The 19,315-nt window shown below is 40.0% G+C and overlaps 1 protein-coding gene across 2 annotated transcripts in view; it reads left to right on the top strand.

Annotated features, from left to right (window-relative positions):
• The window catches only part of BMPER (BMP binding endothelial regulator), a 143,965-nt gene that overhangs the window by 78,410 nt on the left and 46,240 nt on the right, over window positions 1-19,315 (top strand). For both annotated transcript variants that reach the window (XM_052692653.1, XM_052692651.1), the window contains exons 10-12: window positions 1,084-1,188; window positions 6,513-6,558; window positions 16,851-17,180. In XM_052692653.1, coding sequence (XP_052548613.1) covers window positions 1,084-1,188; window positions 6,513-6,558; window positions 16,851-17,180 — 481 coding nt within the window. The remainder of the gene's footprint in view (window positions 1-1,083; window positions 1,189-6,512; window positions 6,559-16,850; window positions 17,181-19,315) is intronic.

The following is a 19,315-nucleotide window of genomic DNA, read 5'->3' as shown; positions in this document are numbered from 1 at the left end:
CGTAGCAGATGCTTGGAGAGTGGTCAATAGAAGTGCACCAGAATGCATGCTGCCTCAGAAACATGAGGCGATCTTAACATGGCGGGGGCATACAGGACAGTGGAGAGACAGCCTTTAGCTGTGCGTGTTGCACTGAGTAAGTTGGACTCCTTGGCACTTTGGATATCATCTATTTTTCTCTCTGGTCAGGATGTCATGTTGAGGTGGGCACATAATTGTTCACAGCTGTTTGGTTGGACTGCCTGTTCTGTTCCTGTCAGGTCTATCCTCACCCTTTCTTCACAGAAGTCCAGCAAACAGAAAACATGCACATTTTGGCTCTAAGCAGCCTAGCACAAGACTGTAAGTGGGTGAGACAGAATGTTTTAGGAACCACACTTGGCAAATGAAGCAGTATGGAGAAATGAGCCAGGGCAGTTCCACAGACAGTGTTTCCCAAGTAAGTGAGGATAAGACCATATTTTGCTCTGCACCTAATACTTCAAGAGCTGTAGACTCTTACCTGCTATGCATTTGAGGAGTTCAGTCCTGTATCTCTTCTAAACATTTTCAGATGTTTAGCAGATCAAGTGTCTATGAAAGTGCTGTAAGTAATCTAAATTAGAATTCATTATTCAACCATTCCTGCCTTAAGCCAAACTGCTGCATCTGGGAATAAATTCACTATATGCTGACATCTTAATCAACTACTTTCACGTGCAACAACTTAAAGACATCACTCAACCAAATGAATCAGGTTTTTTCTAATTATGTCAGCTTAAATGAAAATCTGTGGGAGGTGTGATCATATCTTAGATTCATACTGAAGAGAAAACAATGCAAGATGATCAGGACACTGATGGAAAGAGCCAGTGTGATTTGGTTAGGTTTGGAAAAATAAATGCTGGATCTGGAGGGCTGAAGTGAAGAACACCCCTCTGAATTTGATCTTTAATACAACTGGATGTGGACCTTAAAATAATATAGACAAAACAATGACATAATGCCAACAGGGAAAGTTATCCCTTCTTGTGCAACGATACATTGCTGAAATATCTTCCTGTTGCCACCCCAACTGATACTAGATCATGTTCCCTCTTGCAGGATGGAGAGATGTGGTCCTCTGTGAACTGCACCATCTGTGCTTGTGTGAAAGGCAAGACAGTGTGTCGCAAGAAGCAGTGCATTCCAGTCAGCAGCTGTCCTCAAGTGAGTTTTTTAAAAGAGCGTGGCTTTCTTCTCTGCTTTTCACCACCATTATGTTTTTCAGTGCTTCTTGGAAATGTATGCATAGCACTGGGGCACATAGATTGGAAAGTAGAGATTTTTTGGCATGTTAATTTAGGCTGGTGCTTTCCAAGTGTACTATTGCTACTCTGAATAAGAGCTTCTCGCCTCTGTCTTTGCTCTGCAGACTGTGTTCCTTTTCTCCTCCTTACTTTGTCTCAAGTACCTGGAATGCAACATCTCTTTCATTTATAATATGTGGCTTTGTAGAGTGGTGAGATGACTATGTAAGCATATATCTAGCTTGCAGATGGTAAGCACCAAAAGCTTGTACTTTTCTTAGCACATATGAGGCTTGAAACTTGGTTAGACAGGCAAATTAAATGAAATAAAAAAATTTTCAATCAAACTATGCCACTTTGTCTGAAGTTTCAGCCTGAAAAAAAATTATTTGAATGTCTGAAGTGAACCCAGAGTGTGGTGCAATTGTGCCTTACTTAACTGCCTCAAAAGTTAGCATATGAAACCTTGAGGTAAAATCAGCTTTTGTTTCTTGGTTTTCTGTCACTGACAAATTACTTTGTTTTAATGGCCCAAGCTTTCAGAAGAGGGAGCTCTAAATAGCACCTCATGTAAGGTCAGATCTTTGAACAGAGCTGCAGAAGTGAGAGCCAAGTGGTTAGCATTATACCTTCTCAGTGTTTCCCTCTCTGTCCTGGAAGCCAGTCGGGAAAATATGAGTCACAGACACCTAGGTATAAAATTTTAAATGACAAACTTTAGTTTGTAAAATTTTATATGTGTGAACTTTTGACAGCCAGAAGCTGTGGTAGAATAAAATGCCTGTACCACAGTGCTCCTGTTTCTGCTGTGCCAGTGGTCTGCAGGAGTGATGTCTGTATCCTCAGAAGAGTGGACAGTCTTTTCCTGTCCCTCTGGTGCTCGCTGCACAGGGTAGTTTTGTTAATAGGTTCATATGAGATACTGCACACAGGAAATAGGAAAAAAAGGAGCTCTTCTGGGAGCCAGATGAGGCCCATGGTGATCAGGCTTCCTTGCTTTTCACAGCATAAGCAGGAGGTGAGAGCTTGGACCCTTCCGGTCTCCTCAAATTCTTTGTTGTTGACCCTGGCACATACTGCATCTCATTTATATTTTCCCCATGCAAGATGCATTTCAAACATTCAAGATGTTTCCGAGATCAAATAACTAGTTTGACATAATATAATTCTTAAGTGAAATAAACCACTTCAGCACTACCCTATATGAATTATGGCATTGAGATAATCAACTAAAGTGGCTTCTGTGAATGAATTCACTGTTCATGGACAAGTTAGTGAAAACAGTACTGGGTAAAAATTCATCATCTGCACTCCTGTGGGACCATAACTGACTGATGTACAAACTGACTGGTGTACCAACCAGCTGATACAGGAACTGTTCCAAGGTTAATGCAAACCCCTTAACTGCACTAAACCTCTCAGCTGATTCTTCAGACAAGGCTCAGCTCCTCAGGGCTAAAAGATCAGATTATGTTATCCTGAAGAGCCCTTCCCTCTAGCAGCTAACCAGTCACCCTGTTTCCGTTCTTAAAATGGAACCCACACCAAGCTGCATGTGAAACCACCCTCCTCCATAGATACAAGCTGTATTTCTGCTCTTTCCATCTAAATTGGAAAGACAAGCAAGAGAAGGAATGTAAACTCCAGAGAGATTTATTTTCCTATTCCAAATGGATACCACCTCAAGTAATTTTAAGGCAAATAATGTATGCTAATGGATGTAAATCTTTCACTTTTCATCTGTGCTACGTTCTTTGATGAGATATACTGTCAGAAATCTATAAACATTAATTAAACACACCATATTATTCAAGATAAAGATATTTTAGTGATTCTGATACTGAAAGCATGGATATCACGAATAGGGTTATGCTGCTGTCTCTGAAAATGGTAGGGGAATGAACTCCATTTTTTTGTTCTCTCATACCAATATTTCTGGTAGTAACAGCCTCTATTGGCTGTTGAAGAAGGCTGCTGTGGAGTGAAATGCTGTTTGCTTGCCCCTTAGGGTGTCAGTGTACATACAGTTATCTCATTAATATTGCATTGGGATACACACAACTGAGTGTGAAAGGATTGAGGATTCACACAGCAGCTTACGACATTGTTTCTTGACTTAAATGTTTTTTGTTTCTTTATTCCGTTGTTTTTGTGATGGAGTATTATTTAATTTATCAACATAGATTTTAGTCAGTTATTTCCTGAAGGATAAGTTTCAAAGTGACATTTCAGCAGAAGTTTCTAGTACTGTGCCATCATTTGTATTATTCATTCTATTGGTGGCAGGCTGCCATGTTTTAAGAGATTGTTACTGCCTTTTCTTTTCTTCATAGAGCTAGGCATGTTTTTTCATTCCTTTTATTTTTTTCCTTTTGAAATGTTTAATTCTGTATCAGTAATTACAGGAAGCTTTTTTCTTAGCTTCTTTTATCTACAGCAGGGGCAGTGTATCTCTTGCAAATTCAATTGCTCCTGTCATAGCTATAGTAAAATCAGTCCTTCTTGGGCTTCTAGTGAGCTGTGTTAAGTTGTGGTTCCTGTTTCTGGCTTTCTGGCAGTTGGTTTTATGTTGATATTTCTTCTCAGTTACCTCAAGCATCAGCCTGCAAGGTGTGGTGCATGCTAGACCCCATTCAACACTGTTAAGCATGTGTCCAGTCTTGCTGAAGGTTCTCCATGTCTGCTTAAACATGTGTTTAAATGCCTTACAGAAATGGAGTATTCTCAACACTTGGCAAGACTGAATTTCAGACATCCATTAGAGCTTTTCTTACCTAATTTGTTATTCACTTGCCTTAGCCCTGCTCCAGCCTCCTGCTTTCCTTTTGCCATCTTCCTTCTATTATCCATGATTATCTATTTCCTCCTTGCCTCTTTTCCTTATGCCATTGCATTCCCCACTAATAATGCCTGCTTGTGGAAATGGTCACTGGTCATGGAGGTCTTTTTGTACTTATGGAGGAGAGGCTGTTGAATTTTACAGCACACAACCTTTCCTGATCTCCAGAGCTCAAAAGTTAATAGAATTAAATTCATGGCATGTGAAGATATTTTCAGAGTTTGATTTTGAGGGTAAATTTTGAACCCATGAACTTGAAGAGAGTTGAAAATTTATTCAGAACATGTTCTCCCATCTTTAACACAGACAGCATTTAATGTTATACACATCTGTTATTATTACAAACAAAAAGTTGCTGTTTTTACTCTGGTGCCAAATGAGGCACAAAAAAACAACAGCTGTTGCTATTGCACAACCAAACAACCCCCTCAATTAGTCCTGACTTAGAAAAAAACCCAAAACCTCAGACATAAAATTGAAAATCTCATAAAAAAGAAGAAAAATCCCAGAAAACAAATAGACTCAAATGTGGTCTGCTTATAAATATTCATAGGGAAAAATGGGATCACATCACTTAGCCCACTCCTAAGGGAACCCTCAATGCTAACGAACTCTTGCAGCACATGTTAGCAATAATGGGTTTCCTTATTCTACAAGACAAAAACAGGATCTCAGGCCAACATGGTGGCTCAAGTAACCAGCCTCAGCAGGCTGCCTTGGAGATTCCAATTTCACTTGAATTTTTGCCACTTCCAGCTTGGCTGATGATTTCAACTCTTTTATTGAAAGAGGTAAGGCTACGGTGTGCAGTGTGTGGTGTTCAGCTGCATGTCTTCCTTTTGTACAAATAAAAGCTGCCCAGCTCTGTACTTCTGTGCAGTTTTACTGGTTCTTTCTTAAAAGGTTTTTGTGCTAGCAGGTGTTTGATAGGTCTTCTCATTGCAGCCTGGTCCTTAGTAGTTTTCTTTGTTCTGGGACCTGGTGGCCACACAAATGTCTAAGCATTGCCCACACACCAGTGAAACTCAAATCCATTTCATTTCTCAACTCCAGAACATGCCTAAAATCCATTCTTTCCATGTGCAGTTGCACATTCAAGAACAAGCTTACGCTGTACTTTTATTCCCTGATGATGACGATGAGCTCTCATCTCCTGGAGCTCATTTCTCCCCATGCACAGTGTCAAAGCTTGGCAGCGTTTTTGGCAGAAAGCAATCTAGGTAGCAATACAGCTTGCATCTGTCTCCACGTGGACCTGCCACCCTTTCCTTGTGAGCGTTTCTCTACTGCTGAGAGTGTTTGGAGCAAACGATATTGCAGCTCCATTTGTTCCCTCTTACTGGCCGCTCCTTGCTTGCCTGCTTGGTGGAGAACAAGACCACTGGTCACACAAAGGGGACTTTCTATGTTCCACTACAGTTCTACAATTGGACTGAAGTGTTGGTGCTGGGGAACAGCACAACTCCATATGCCTCTTCCTTCCCTTACGAGAATGTGGGTGAGCTCCAATATTACCATTAGTTCTGTTACAACCCCTGCCAGTTTCTGCTTGGAAAAACATATCGTTCGGTCTGAAATTTTCCAGGCCTATCCTCTGACTTGATGGTAAGCTTTTGGGAATTTAAGTAAAATCAGTGAGAACATCTTTTAATTTGAGGATGACTGAAAAAGAGAATGAATTTATGTACAAAGAAGTGCGATTCCTACTTCTAGCCAACCTTGTGTAAGACACAACTGTAAATAAAACTGTCATGGGCAAAGAGGTGAGTAAATACTTCAGACTTTTATCCATGATCCTGTGATTAGACCAAATTTTGTATTTTTAGATGTTGCATGTCTTTGGACGTATGCCCATTTACTTCCTCAGGCAATTTGGTCTGAGATTGGTAATACAATCTGGTAAGAGGTACCGTGGGATTTAGCCGTGAAAGAAATCTGGCCAAACTGGTATCTAGTAGTGCTTCCTTCATTTCTGTAGGAAAATGAATGATTTGAGGGCATGGGAGAGTGTTGGGGTGTGGAGGGCTGCAGATTGCATAAGTGTCCATAGGTACATTAGGAAATACATGTGTTTTGGAAGGGGGGAAAAGGTGGTGATCTTGGTAAGTAAACAATTAGTCTGCTTTTAGATATCTGTGAATACGTGAGCCCAAAGTTCTCTCACACTCTCTAAAGAGAGAACTGCTAACAGAGAAGTCTTTTAGTATTACATTTCTAATGTAATGCCAGGAAGCTTTTTGAATAGTTCTGTCTGTTTTTAGCACCTGATATTTGAAGCTGTAACCAGGGCATTGAGTTCAAACACAACTTAAACTATTTTCAAAAGCTTATCCAGCCTTACAAAATAACACAGTCATTGCTCCAAAAACTCTTTCATTAAATCAGCCTGTCTTTCTCCCAATTAGGGTAAAATCCTGAACAGAAAAGGATGCTGTCCTATTTGCACTGAAAGTAAGTTCGTTCTTCACATTTTTAAAATTCTCTTCTATTATTTGAAAGAAAATAAATATAGTGGAAATGTTTGCTTTCTGCTTTCTTTTTATATATCTTCTTTTTAAAGGGCAGGTGACTCTTTCTGGCTACATTTGTTTCCTATAAGTCTATAAATTTTAAATAAAATGCCCCAAAAAAGGAATATATTTTATTTTTTTTTCCCCAAGTGTCACTATTTGTGCTAAATCTGAGGCGTTGCTCTTTGAAGGATATACTTGGCCTGTGAAATTTGTGTGTAATTAAATAAGCAATGTTTACAGAGTTGTACTTTTTAGGACTGGGTGACTTTTATACCTGTAAATAAACCCCACTCTGCAAAAAAGGGGAAGCAATCAAAGTGCACCTATAATTCAATAGTTTTGCATAACTGCAATGGAAAGTGCAGTAGGAAGCTGTTCTTCTATCTGTGTGATGTTTATCTCAACCATCACTTTTTATTCTTTTCACTTCAGGAATGACCATCTTCCCATATCCCTTGCAATCTTTCCTAGCTAGCAAATCCTACTTGCACAAATATTTACCCTTAAGATTATCCTATTTAAATCAACATGGAGACCTGTCTTCACTGAAGTTATCAGGATACAATTGTATATTTCTTTCAGGATGTATTTAAGTATTTTACTAAATAGGAACTGAATGTTAAAGTGGGGCTCTATGATTTAGGAACAGGTTTATTTTTAAACAACGTTTCCTATTCTTTTGTCTAAAGTCAAGTTGTTTTTACTGATCTACTCATTTCTGGGTAGAACATAAAGCAGACAAATTCTATAAACTTACTACTTTTTTCCACTCTGTTTGTCAATTGCTTCTGAATATGTAACTTGTAATAAATCTAGTTTTGGATTCTTCAGTATCAAAGTGAAGTGAAATACAAATGTCAAACTCAAAAAGGCTTGAAATAAAGAATACCAAGAAGAAGGAGAAATGAAAAATTGAACCGACTAGCAGCTGAATTTATGTATGCTCAGTTTCAAGGGTGAAGACATTTCCCTATCGCTCTGCTTGAACATGACATATTATTAGTGTCATGAATTTATTGATTGCTGTCTTGTCTGCTCTTACAGTTCAGTCTCATTTAGCCTTTCTGATGTGCTCTTTTGTAATATGAGCAGTTTACTGTTAGAGGGAGGTAAATAGTGGGGCCATCCATTCCCTCAAAGTGCTGAAGGTCCTCTGTTCTAAGTGGTTATGAAGAAGGCATTTCCTTCTAGCAGAAATCCTGCTAGACAACGATAACTTGTGACAGCTGTTTCATGGGGGAAGCAAGCAAAAAATATATTTGTTTAAAGTAAAAATACCTCATATAGGAGCCAGATGACCTTAGACTCAGAACTTCTTGATGATATAAGAGAATGGTCATGACTTTAAAACATGAAATTAAGGGGAGAGTATCAGCAGCCAGCAGACTATGTTACATTTACATTCCTGTTATGAATGAAGTGGCAGATGCTTGATCTTACTTAAAAAGCAGTCTTTTTTTTTTTTTTTCCCACAAAAAAGTGTGCAGAGAGAATTCTAGGGATACCACGGGAATACCATGGACTCTGATTCAGCAGCCATTAGAGCATCTCCCCCAATTCAAATGCATTGGTCCACTGTGTGAGGAAGCAGTAAATCTTCCTGAAATCTGGAAAGTCTCTAGTACAAAGAAATTGACAAGTCCAGTTATTTTGTGAGTTTTTGACAGTTGAAGGTCTGCAGCCAGCCTCCTCCTTCAGCACCAGACTGAGACTATGATATTCAGCCAGGGGTTTCGAACTACCAGGAATGGAGACACCACAACCTTTCTGGGTAGCCTTCTTCAAAGTTTGCCCCATCTCATGGTAAAATTTTATTCTTTATGTCAAGCTGGAATCTCTCTTATTCCAAATTATGCCTGCTGCTGCTTGTCCTTCTGCTGTGCAGCTCCATTAAGATCTTGGCTCCATCTTCTCAGTAATCTATGTGCAGGTACAGTCAGATTGCTCTTGGTTCTCCCAAAGCTTTCAGGCTAAACAACCCTGTTCTCTTAGCCTCTCCTTATGGGTCTACATTGCACTGGCTCTGTGTATGACTGGGAGGCAAACTGACTGTCCTGTAGTGGTATGTTCCTCTGTTGCACGTGAAATGGATTATTTTTTGAAGAGGTGTCTCACTATGGGCCCATTTAGCATTTGGAGGAGGACGAATGCTAATCTGACTCTAAGGCTTTGTGATTAAAAGTAATTCCAAGCTTTTATTAGTTAATGTAATCAAAGACTTTAAATACCTGCTCTCATACAGCACCAGTAGCCATTAGCATTCTAACAGCAGCCATTTGCAAGGAATTAATTCCATCTTTGCGCTAGAAGTGCTGTAAATCTCATCATAGCATTTTGACAGGTAAAATCATAAGTGTTTCAGTGATGATCACAATTGCAGTCCAGTTGTTAGAAACTTTGCCAATTCAACCTATTCCTGATAAGATGCAGATGCATAGCCCTTTCCCTCACCCACCCACTCGTACTGATCCTCTCTCCACATGTTAACACACCAGACATATTTGTTGGTCCAGAAGATATTAATTTTCCAAAGTAAAAACAACATAGGAGGTACGAGAACATACTGTACACAGGAGAGCTCTGAGTACAGTTTAAATGCAGCCAATTTCTACGAAGTGGGTCAAAAACAGAAACGTTGTTAAAGGAGACATTTTAAACTGTAAAAAAAAAAAAAGAAAAAAAGAAAAAAAATCAAAGGGTTATTTTTCAAAGCAGTTTGTTGCAGAGAGAAAAAGTACCTTGTCTCCTAACGGACTAGGGAGTCCCTTTTGTCTACTGTTGCTGAAGTTAACTGTGGTTGGTTTTGGCATGTTGCTGTTCAAGCTCCATGGCTGGTGTACAGTTATCACTAATTAAACACAGTGGTCATACCAGTGGAAAATTCAACAGTTTAGTTTATTCTGCTGTAAAAATGTAATGAAATGTACTCTTTTGGACTTGATTTAGAAAAATCACCACTGACGTCAATTCCATAAATTAGTAATCCTGTGTTAGAGCAAGGTCATTTTCATATTAAAAAAAGAAAACACTAAGCCTTAATTCAAATAATATTAACAGACTGCTCTCAGAGCAAGCTGGGAATTTGCAGTGGAGGCTAAATCTTTGTTCTTGACATTGAAGAATTGATAGCCTTTGCTGAAATTACAGCATGCAGTAATGCTTCCTGCTGTGACTGAGCAGATATATTTTAATCATTATCAATACCTCTAACACAGTCATACCTAAGTCATTGTTAGGTCTTGTGGACAAGGATTTTTTCAAAGAGTACCACGGTCATCTAGGTTTAGTAGGATGTATGATTAATTTTGTAGTAAAGACCTTTTTTTTTTTGGGGGGGGGGGGGGGGAGGGGAGGCAAAAACTTTTGTTCACCAATCATTCAGCATCTTTGTAAATTGACATATAGCACTGAGCCATACTTAAGGCATTTGGATCCAGCCAACCAGCCTTAGGACTAAAAGGTTGGTACTTTCACCTGCTCCTGTATGCAGATCCTTTATATTTGTATTTATAGAAATATTAAAAAATGGATGACTCTTCAAAACCACAGCAAAAGATTAAAAAAAGAAAAAAGATAGTGTTATGCTTTGTAGGTACCTATGACAGCAGCAATCAGGACTAAAGGATCACGAACAAGTCTGATGGTCCTGTTTCCTGTTATTTCCTTGCCATAGAGAAATGCATCAACAAAAAAAGCTTCAATTGCTTATTCATACTGGAATGCTGTACATGATTTAGCTCCTCAGTCATTTCAGCTGTGATGGCCTACTGTATAAATATATATTTGAACAAATTGGAATAGGTATTTTATTTACGAAATAGGCCATAAAGACTCCTGTGGAGTTTTTTGACACCACACCTTGTAATGTGTATTATATCAAGCTGCACTATGCAACAGTTATGAGGAAAGTACTCTAAGGCTATGCATTTTTTAAAGAAAAGCTAATGAAATTCTATTATGTGTGTTCTGCAGCTAACTTTCAGAAGTTAATAATGTGTTCTGTTTGATTTAGGGCTTAATTCAGCATATGGACTAATTGCATTCAAAGTTTCATTTCATTTTTAAAAAGCTGGGATCTTTTTTGAATTATAGATGTGCAACCAGAGCACTCTTACGCTGGTAAACTTCTATTTTTTCCTCCTTCTCCGCACTCAGAAAATGTCCAAAACAATTTTAGTTATAATTTAAAGTGTATTTTTCTTGGCCACTCTTAACTAGCTACAAGCCCAGAAGAGTGTGACCAGACATCTGGACATCTTGGACTTCAATTGACTGCTCTGATGTCCTGAAAAAATAAAACATGCTATTCCATGAGCACCAGAGCTAACAGCCCGGTTTCCTATGGATTTGTGTCCCATTTCCTTTATACCCTAACAAATAATAAACCGAGCTAGAGACAATATATCCTGTGGCTGTTCTGGAGCTAAAAATGTGCTAATTGGCCAGCCAATATGCTCATGCTCTTTGGCCGGTCAGGATGTGTGTGCTGACTGTCTGTCTGGCCTCAACTAAACAGTCTATATATAATTCAGCTTTTTCATAAAGGCCATATACCACCTTGGGGGTAGGGGCATTAGCCTGAAGGCACGTAGGTACTTTTTGGCAACCTGTTGTTTCTGTAGGTGATTCTTAACTTTACTCAGCATACTATTTACTTGAACTTGAGCATCTCTTTGTTAAATTTGTTTTAAATTGCCCCAAACCGGTTGTGATTTTTCATTAACTTTCTTTCCTCCTTAAACAGTATATGTTAAACCTCGAGGAATGCTAAAATGTTCTTTTCCCTGCTGTTTCTTTTTCAGCTTCTTTTTCTTTTTTTTTTTGTACAGATAAATGTGTTTTCAAACCCTGTGCTGCTTGCCTACAATTACCTTCCCAGTTAGTTACCTTTCCTAATGAAAGTCAGTATTTCATTTGAATTGGGTGCATGATTTGTAACATGCAAGGAGAGCTGGCCAAGAGTTCCACAATATTCACTTTAGCACCTAAATGCTATTATTACGAGCTTGCAAGAAAGCTATAGATCCTTAGGTTGGGACTAGGCAAACTGTGTGAGTTACACAGACCATCAGATGTAAGAGCATTTTGCTGTTTAAAAAAAAAGAAAAAACAAATGTGAAAACTGTCTTGTTCCAGAAGTTTATACGAAAGCCAGGAGTTTTGAAAATTGATTTGGGCACCGAAATGTGGGATTTCCAAAAGGCATTTACAGGTGTTTGCAGCCAGATTCTAACAGCATTTAATCAGAGTTGAGTGCCTTAACTGCGTAAGGTGCTTGGGAAATCACAGCTCTTTGTGCATAGCTCTGTGGTGCTGTTAAAAATCTGTGTCTTTCAGGGAAAGGAACATGGATATATTTGCCTTCATATAAATGTGCATGTGTAAATAGGCAGAAGATATTGAAGTTGAGAAATGCAAGGTTTAACACAAGCAAGAGATGGTAGTTTTTCAGGCACTGTGCCAAAGGATGTTGTGGATGCTAAAAATGTTTCTGGGTCAAAAAGAGAGTGGACAAATTCATGGAAAATAAGTCTATCAAAGGCTACTAAATAAAGAGAAACCCTGTCTAGCTCAGAAAGTCCCTAAGCTGGAAATAGTTGGGAGCTAACAGAGTCTTAGGAGGAGCATCTTATTGCCCTTTTCTAACTGTGCCCTAGACAACTGAGAGAGACAAGGAGTATCTGCAATAAGCTGGGAAGAAGTTATTGTAGGGAAAAGGATCTGCATCCACAACTCTGTGCTTCAGTAGCTCAAGTCACACTCCTGTGTTGGGGTGCACAGATTTGGCAATGCAGTGATACTCTCCATCCGCCTCATCTCAACAGAGAAGAATTTCACACATGACACAAACTAGAGAACAAGTGTTTCCAATAGATTTCAAAACCAGCCATGCATAAAGGGCTTTTTTTATTTCCAAAAGAAAACAAAAGACAATAATAAAAAAACGGAAACGAAGAAATCATAAAACATGATGTGATTGAAACTCTCTCAAAAGGTGGACAACTCAAAACCTAAAAATTGGTGGGGCATTTTTATGTTGCCTGCCTTTTGCCCTCTTGTTGCACCCTGTGTTAAGGTTTCTTTCAAGGCCAGACAGTTCTTCTTATGTTCAGTGCCTGAGTTATCACACACACTCTTGCAGGGTGTGGGTTTATTTTTTAAGACACCCAGAATTTTTGTAATCCTTTCAAGAATGTTTTATACAGTGATATCAGAGAATCAATTATTCGAGCTGTTTTTAGGTAGATTTTCCTTCCCCCACTTCCTTGGTTATTAAAGAAAACAGCAATGTTTGGATCAGGCATACAGCTATCCAATCCAAAATACATTCTTTTTTATTTTAACTGCACTGTATCAAGTTGACATATGACGTGCCACGATGTAACATAACATAAAACAACATTACTCTGCATAACACATTAGAAATTAAAAATAAATATTTCCTTTGGATCCCATTGGTACTATCAATTTTACTTGCACATCTCTGAATTACGTTTGTTCCTCTCTCATTTTTGCCTTTTAGCTACTTTCATAGGTGAAGAACTTGCCCTCTCTCCCCCAACATGTGGGATAGTAACATGTATAACATCTCTACATTCTTAGCATGTAAAAATGCAATCAAAAACCACTTCTCTTCGCTGAAATCTTCACTGGTGCTTGGGCTCATTTTTTGTTGATAGTTTCCTTGTTTTTAGAAAAGTTTTCATTTTCATATTTAAAGAAAAATTAAAGCCTGGAAAAATGAAATAGAATCTGAGCAGGTAATAAAATGTATCTTAGTATTCATCATGCAGTATAATTGCATGAATACATAAGAATATCAGAAAACTTATTTGTATGATTTAGTGGCAGTAAAGTCAGACGTTCTCTGTATAAAACCATGATATTTTTTTCCTGTTGGTGAAAAGCATGCTGGTGATTAAAAACTCTATTGTTCCCTTCATTTGAAGTTTGCAAAAAATACTCATGGATAAATGTCACGTAATCATTTTATGGACTTTGGAAAGCAGTTACTGATATCCTTATTGTTGGCAATGGGAGAAGGAGATTCACAAAAGTGCATGTTTCTTAAAAGCACACTCAGGCATCTTGGTTTTCTGGCACTGCTTCAAGTCCTTAGGCCCTGACTTCCATAGCTGTTGATCAAACGTGATTATCAGTGACCTGGATGAAGGGATAGAGTGCATCCTCAGCAAGTTTTCCTGATGCTATGAAGCTGGGAGGAATGGCTGATGCACCAGATGGCTGTGCTGCCATTCAGAGAGACCTGCTGAAGAGAAACAGGCTGAAGAAGTTGGGCAGAGGGGTTCTACGAGGCCAAGTGTGGAGTCCTACACCAGAGGAAGAATAACTGCATTCATCAGCACAGGTTAGGGGCTGACCTGCAGGAAAGAAGCTTTGAAGGGAAGGATCTAGGTGTCCTGGTGGACAACAGGTTGGCTATGAGCCAGCAGTGTGCCCTGGTGGCCAAGAAAGCCAATGGTATCCTGGGGTGCATTAAAAAAAGCATGGCCAGCAGTTTGAGGCTGGTGATCCTCCCTCTCTGCTCTGCATGGTGGGGCCATATTTGGAGGATCTGCTGAGAGCCTGGAGAAATGAAGGCCGAGGGGAGATCTTATCAATGCTTATAAGTATCTAAAGGCAGGGAGACAAGTGAGGCTGGGCTCTTTTCAGTGGTGCCAGTGACAGGACAAGGGGCAACAGGCACGAAGTGGAACAGAGGGAATTCCATATGAATACGAGGAAAACCTTCACTTTGTGGGTGACAGAGCACTAGAACAAACTGCCTGGAGAATGTTGTTGAGTCTCCTCTTGTGGAGATGTTCAAAACCTACCTTGGATTGCACTTTCCTGTGCAATCTACTTTATGGAACTTGCTTTAGCAGGAGATTTGGACTAGGAGATCTCCAGAGATTCCTTTTAACCTCTGTGATTCTGTGATCCTGTGATTTTGAATTCAGGTGGACCTGTCAATGTAATGTGCTTGAGAAATCACAACTTCTGGTCCCTGGTTATGAAACATAGTAAAGAGGCATACTAATGATGCCAAGAATGGCTTAACTGAAGACTTAATGAGAAAAAAAGAATGGATGTGGCAAGTTAGGAGTCCATTACAAATGTTACACAGGTACTGCTTCTGTGATGGTACTGCACTGTGCAGTGGGGAAGACTGGGGTTAGACTTTTAAGACCTTGCAGTAAGGGTCATTAAGAGCTGCAGGAGCTAGTGGTGGGATTCATGTTACTCCTGCTCTATGAAAACAGGGTATATGTGTATCAGAAATAACATAGGTATGGGTGATTATGCATTACAGCTGGAAAAAGGAAAGATAATGTCTCCTGGGGCCCCCTTCATCCACATCTTCTATACATATCCCTGCAGAGCCTTTAACTGAAGCTAGTGAAAACATCAGAAACAATACAGCTGCTTTAGCACAGCACTGTGCCTAGGCTAAATAGGCTGACTGAGAAAGGTATATTGCTTAGTCAGAACTACATTACACTCCATCATAGAAATTCTGTGTCTCTTCTCCATAACGTGCTTCCTTCTTTCTTTGTAGGCTTGAATTTTCCCTTTTTGTTTTAGCTGCCTTTTCAGAGAAGACATTGTACGATAATTTTTTTCAGCTAAGAAATAGCATTCTCTGTTATTCTCCATTCCCCTAGGCTGTTGGCTTTTGTTTTGTTTTGTTTTTTGATTGATGCTGTTCTCAGCTGTCTGATTACTGAGTCACATTTTCTTACTGTATCAAGCTGTCCCCCTAAAACAGGCATCATCTTTCAATAGCAGCCTAAGCCCATGAGTATTCAGCTGGCAGCAGCAGTGTACATTTCTCTGTCCTGAGATTCCTTCTTCCAGGAACAGCGGCAGTGAGATGTGGTTAGGACCTATTGTTATACCCAAAGGCTGAAATGCAAATTGCTGCTCTCCTCAACTGCTAAGAGATTCAATCAATTGCTGGATACCTGCAGGGTAACTCAGAATTGTTGACACGAGTGTGGACAAGTTCTGCCTTTAAGAACTGTGACTTCTCTTGACCAGCATAGAACTGCAAGCATCAATAAGACATCTCCCTCTAATTGTAAAAATGCACATAACTAACAGAGACACTGTGCCCTTAGATAGTCTTTGTGTCATGCTATTCATGTACTGCTGGCTTTTGTTGTGAGAACAATAACCACTAAGAGTCAGTTTTGTATAAATAACATGTGACAGTTTGTAGTATTAAAAAAGTATGTGTGTAGTAAACGCTGATCGCATTTCCTCAGTGATACTTCAGCAACTGAATAGTGGTACTAGAGAAGATTTAGAAAAAATATAAATATACCTATTTTATATATTTATACACGTGCCTATGTAAAATATGGACAGAACTGGGTCCTGCTGAAGTGGCTTGATGGCTTTTAACTTTGAAGAATCCCTCTTGCCTAACCTGGGACATTCAAACTAAACCTCAGAAATATACAGGTGATATTTTGAATTCTACTTCTGTGATAGGATTAGGGTTTGCTCCCACACAAAACTTAAGGGTGAAAGTTCATTCTGGCTGAATTTGACTGAAAGGAATGCCTCCAGCTAAGCTCTTAGAGCAGATAGCAGAACGGTACAGGCTCCTTCAGAGAGCAACTTCCCACGTATTAAAGTAGATGTCTAAAACCAGTGAGATGGGAGACTTTCTAGTTGTGTTTGTTTCTCTCTGTCAGTAAGAAAGAAACTAGATGATTGGGTCAGAGTAGACACCTCATGCTTGGAAAGCTGGAATGAAGTTGGAAGGCTCCCATCACACATGTCCAGGGATACAAGGGCTCTGCAAGACCCTGGGCTCTGCTTGCTCTGATACTGTGAATGAGACTTGCATTTTTTGGCAATGAAACTGAACAGTCTCCCAAGGCATTGTAACAACCTCAGCTGTCCAGGTGGCACATTATGCTTAAGGGACTAACTCAGAGGTTGGAAGATTTGTCTTTGGTTCCAATCTACAGGTTAACCTTCTCATGTTGACCTAAGGATTGATTGGCATTTGGTTTTCACTTGCTTTGGGAAAGATTTCTGCTAGAACCACGAGGCTTATACTTTTCAGATAAATGTATCCCTATTGGTCCTCAGAAAAATCTGCCCTGTAGGGCAACAAGATTACTTGAGAGCAGCATCCGTTAAGTTCTTATCAACTGTTTTTTTCAAGCTTTGATTGATCCTGATATAGCACTTTTGTTTCTCACTCACCTGCAGAGCCTGGAGTTTGCACTGTGTTTGGAGACCCTCACTACAACACTTTTGATGGACGGACATTTAACTTTCAGGGAACATGTCAGTACGTTTTGACGAAAGACTGCTCCTCCTCTGCCTCGCCCTTCCAGGTGCTGGTGAAAAACGATGCCCGTCGGACCCGTTCTTTCTCCTGGACAAAGTCAGTGGACCTTGTGTTGGGCAGAAGCACCATCAGCCTCCAGCAGCACCTCACAGTGAAGTGGAATGGGACCCGTATCTCACTACCCTGCGAGACACCACAGTTTCAGATCGATTTGGATGGTTATTTGCTGAAAGTGACAACCAAAGCAGGTAGGGCAACTGTGTGTGTGTCTTCTCCTAGAAAAACTTCTCAAATGCAACAAGAACAGAAATTGGTATAAAACCGTAACAATGGCAATAAATATATTAATTAGAGATCTGAGTATCCCAAGTACTTGACAATTCTTTCAAAACTCTTTCAGCCTACAAGCAGACAGAAATGCAGCTGTGAGTGAAGCCTCTGCAGAACGCTTCCTAGATTATATTTCATTCTGCAGTTGACAATTAGCCACCTGCATGGATAATTGGATTCCAATTGGATTTTCACTTCCAGTAACTAGAGTGGTTTGTTCAATGTAATCATTTAAAGAAGACTTGGGTACTGAACTTGAAGTTTTACTGCTGAATTTTGTGGATGACACTAAGTTAAGTGGAGCTGCTGAATTGCTCAAGAGCAGAGAGGCCTTGTTGAGATATCTTGAATAGTCTGAGGGCTGGGCAGTGTCCAAGTGCATGAAACTGTACAAGAGTTAGAGCCAAATTCTGCTCCTGGGGTGCGGCAGCCCAGGACAGAAGTACAGATTTGGGGACAAGAGGCAGGAGGGTCCCTCCATGGAGAGGGATCTGGGGGTTCTGGATGACAGCAAGTTGAATCTGAGTCAGCAGTGTGCCTGGCAGCCCAAAGGGCCAACCATGCCCGGAAGTGGGGCATCAGGGCTGAGCAGTGGTGCATCACACTGGCAGCTGGGCAAAAGAAGGGCTTGTCCCTCTGTGCTGTGTGGCCTCATCCTGACCACTGTGTGTAGTTTGGGCACCGCAGTCTAAGAAGAACATAAAACTGTTAGAGAGCATCCAAAGGAGGGCTATGAAGATTGGGAAGGGTCTGGAGGGCAAGATGTGTGACAAGTGACTGAGGTCCCTATGTTTGCTCAGCCGAGAGCAGAGGAGCTGAGGGGAGGCCTGATGGCGGCTTCAGCTCCTCACAGGGAGCGGAGGGCAGCGCTGAGCTCTGCTGTGTGTGACAGCGACAGGCTGAGGGAACGGCATGGAGCTGTGCCAGGGCAGGATCAGGCTGGAGGTTAGGAACAGGTTTTTCACCATGACCAGCGGTCATAGCACCAGGCTGCTGGAATTGGATTCAGTGATCCTTGTGACTCTCCTAACTTGGGATATTTTGTGATTCTGTGTTTCTCTAATACTTACAGCTAAGAGCAGGGATGTAATCAGTCCTTTAACATTCATTTTTTTCTACATATGCAGCAACATACCTTGCAGTTTAAGTGGGAGATACGTGGAAAATCATAGTTACTAATGGTTGGATTAGGTTTAAGTTGTCAAATTATGGAAACATTTCACTGAGGCTACCCACTAAAATAGACATCCTCATTTGAAAACCAAGGCTTAATTTGCTGTTTAATGCCATTGTTCTGTGCTTGCTTTGTGTTTGGGTAAGAGCCTCTCCAAGTGGAACAAACTTCACAGCTTCAGAAGCAAAAGGAAATGAGAAACTTCGAGAATCTGGCACATTTTTCTGTTGTAGAAAAAGGAGGGAAGATAGCAGATTCTCAAGTCCTTAGAGACCTAAAGAATACATTTATTGTCAAAGTTCTAAACCAGAGGACTTACATTTGTTTTGATAAACTATTTTGAGCTATAGTACGCTCGCATAGATAAATACTGAGTGGAAGCTAAGAATTTCCTCATTAGCATGTGTTAGGTAGCGCTGTAGTCCTGGGAGATTTCACTTAAACAGTGAAGTACTGTTTCAGTGAGAATACTATTTACTGTTAATTCAATTAAATGCCATGTGCAAACAGTGAAACCAGTCTTTCTTATGGAGTGGTATGGTCCCAAGCATGAAGCATAGTCATTCTCATTATCTAGAGTCTTTTTTTTTTCAAGGGGTACACTAGCACCCACTGTTGAACTGAGAATTTAGACACCTGTTCATATATCCCCTCGAAATGTAAGTCTGTATAATGTGGATCCCAGCTCTGGGTTCATTCCTAAAAGTGGCAGTGTAGATTTTTGTGGCTGTCTGTAAAATGCACACAAGTTGACCATTATTCACAACTTCTAATTAAAAGCATCTTGAGGGTTTCTCTTTGCAGCCAGCTGAACACTATGAATACTGGCGATGTGGATTTCATTAACCAACCACAGCCCACGGAAGGGTTTTCAGTTGA

This window comes from Tympanuchus pallidicinctus, unplaced genomic scaffold (genome assembly GCF_026119805.1).
Source record: "Tympanuchus pallidicinctus isolate F22 unplaced genomic scaffold, pur_lepc_1.0 scaffold3, whole genome shotgun sequence".
Classification (NCBI taxonomy): Eukaryota; Metazoa; Chordata; class Aves; order Galliformes; family Phasianidae; genus Tympanuchus; species Tympanuchus pallidicinctus.
The sequence above is the reverse complement of the archived record's forward strand: the minus strand, read 5'-3'. Positions and strand labels throughout refer to the sequence as shown.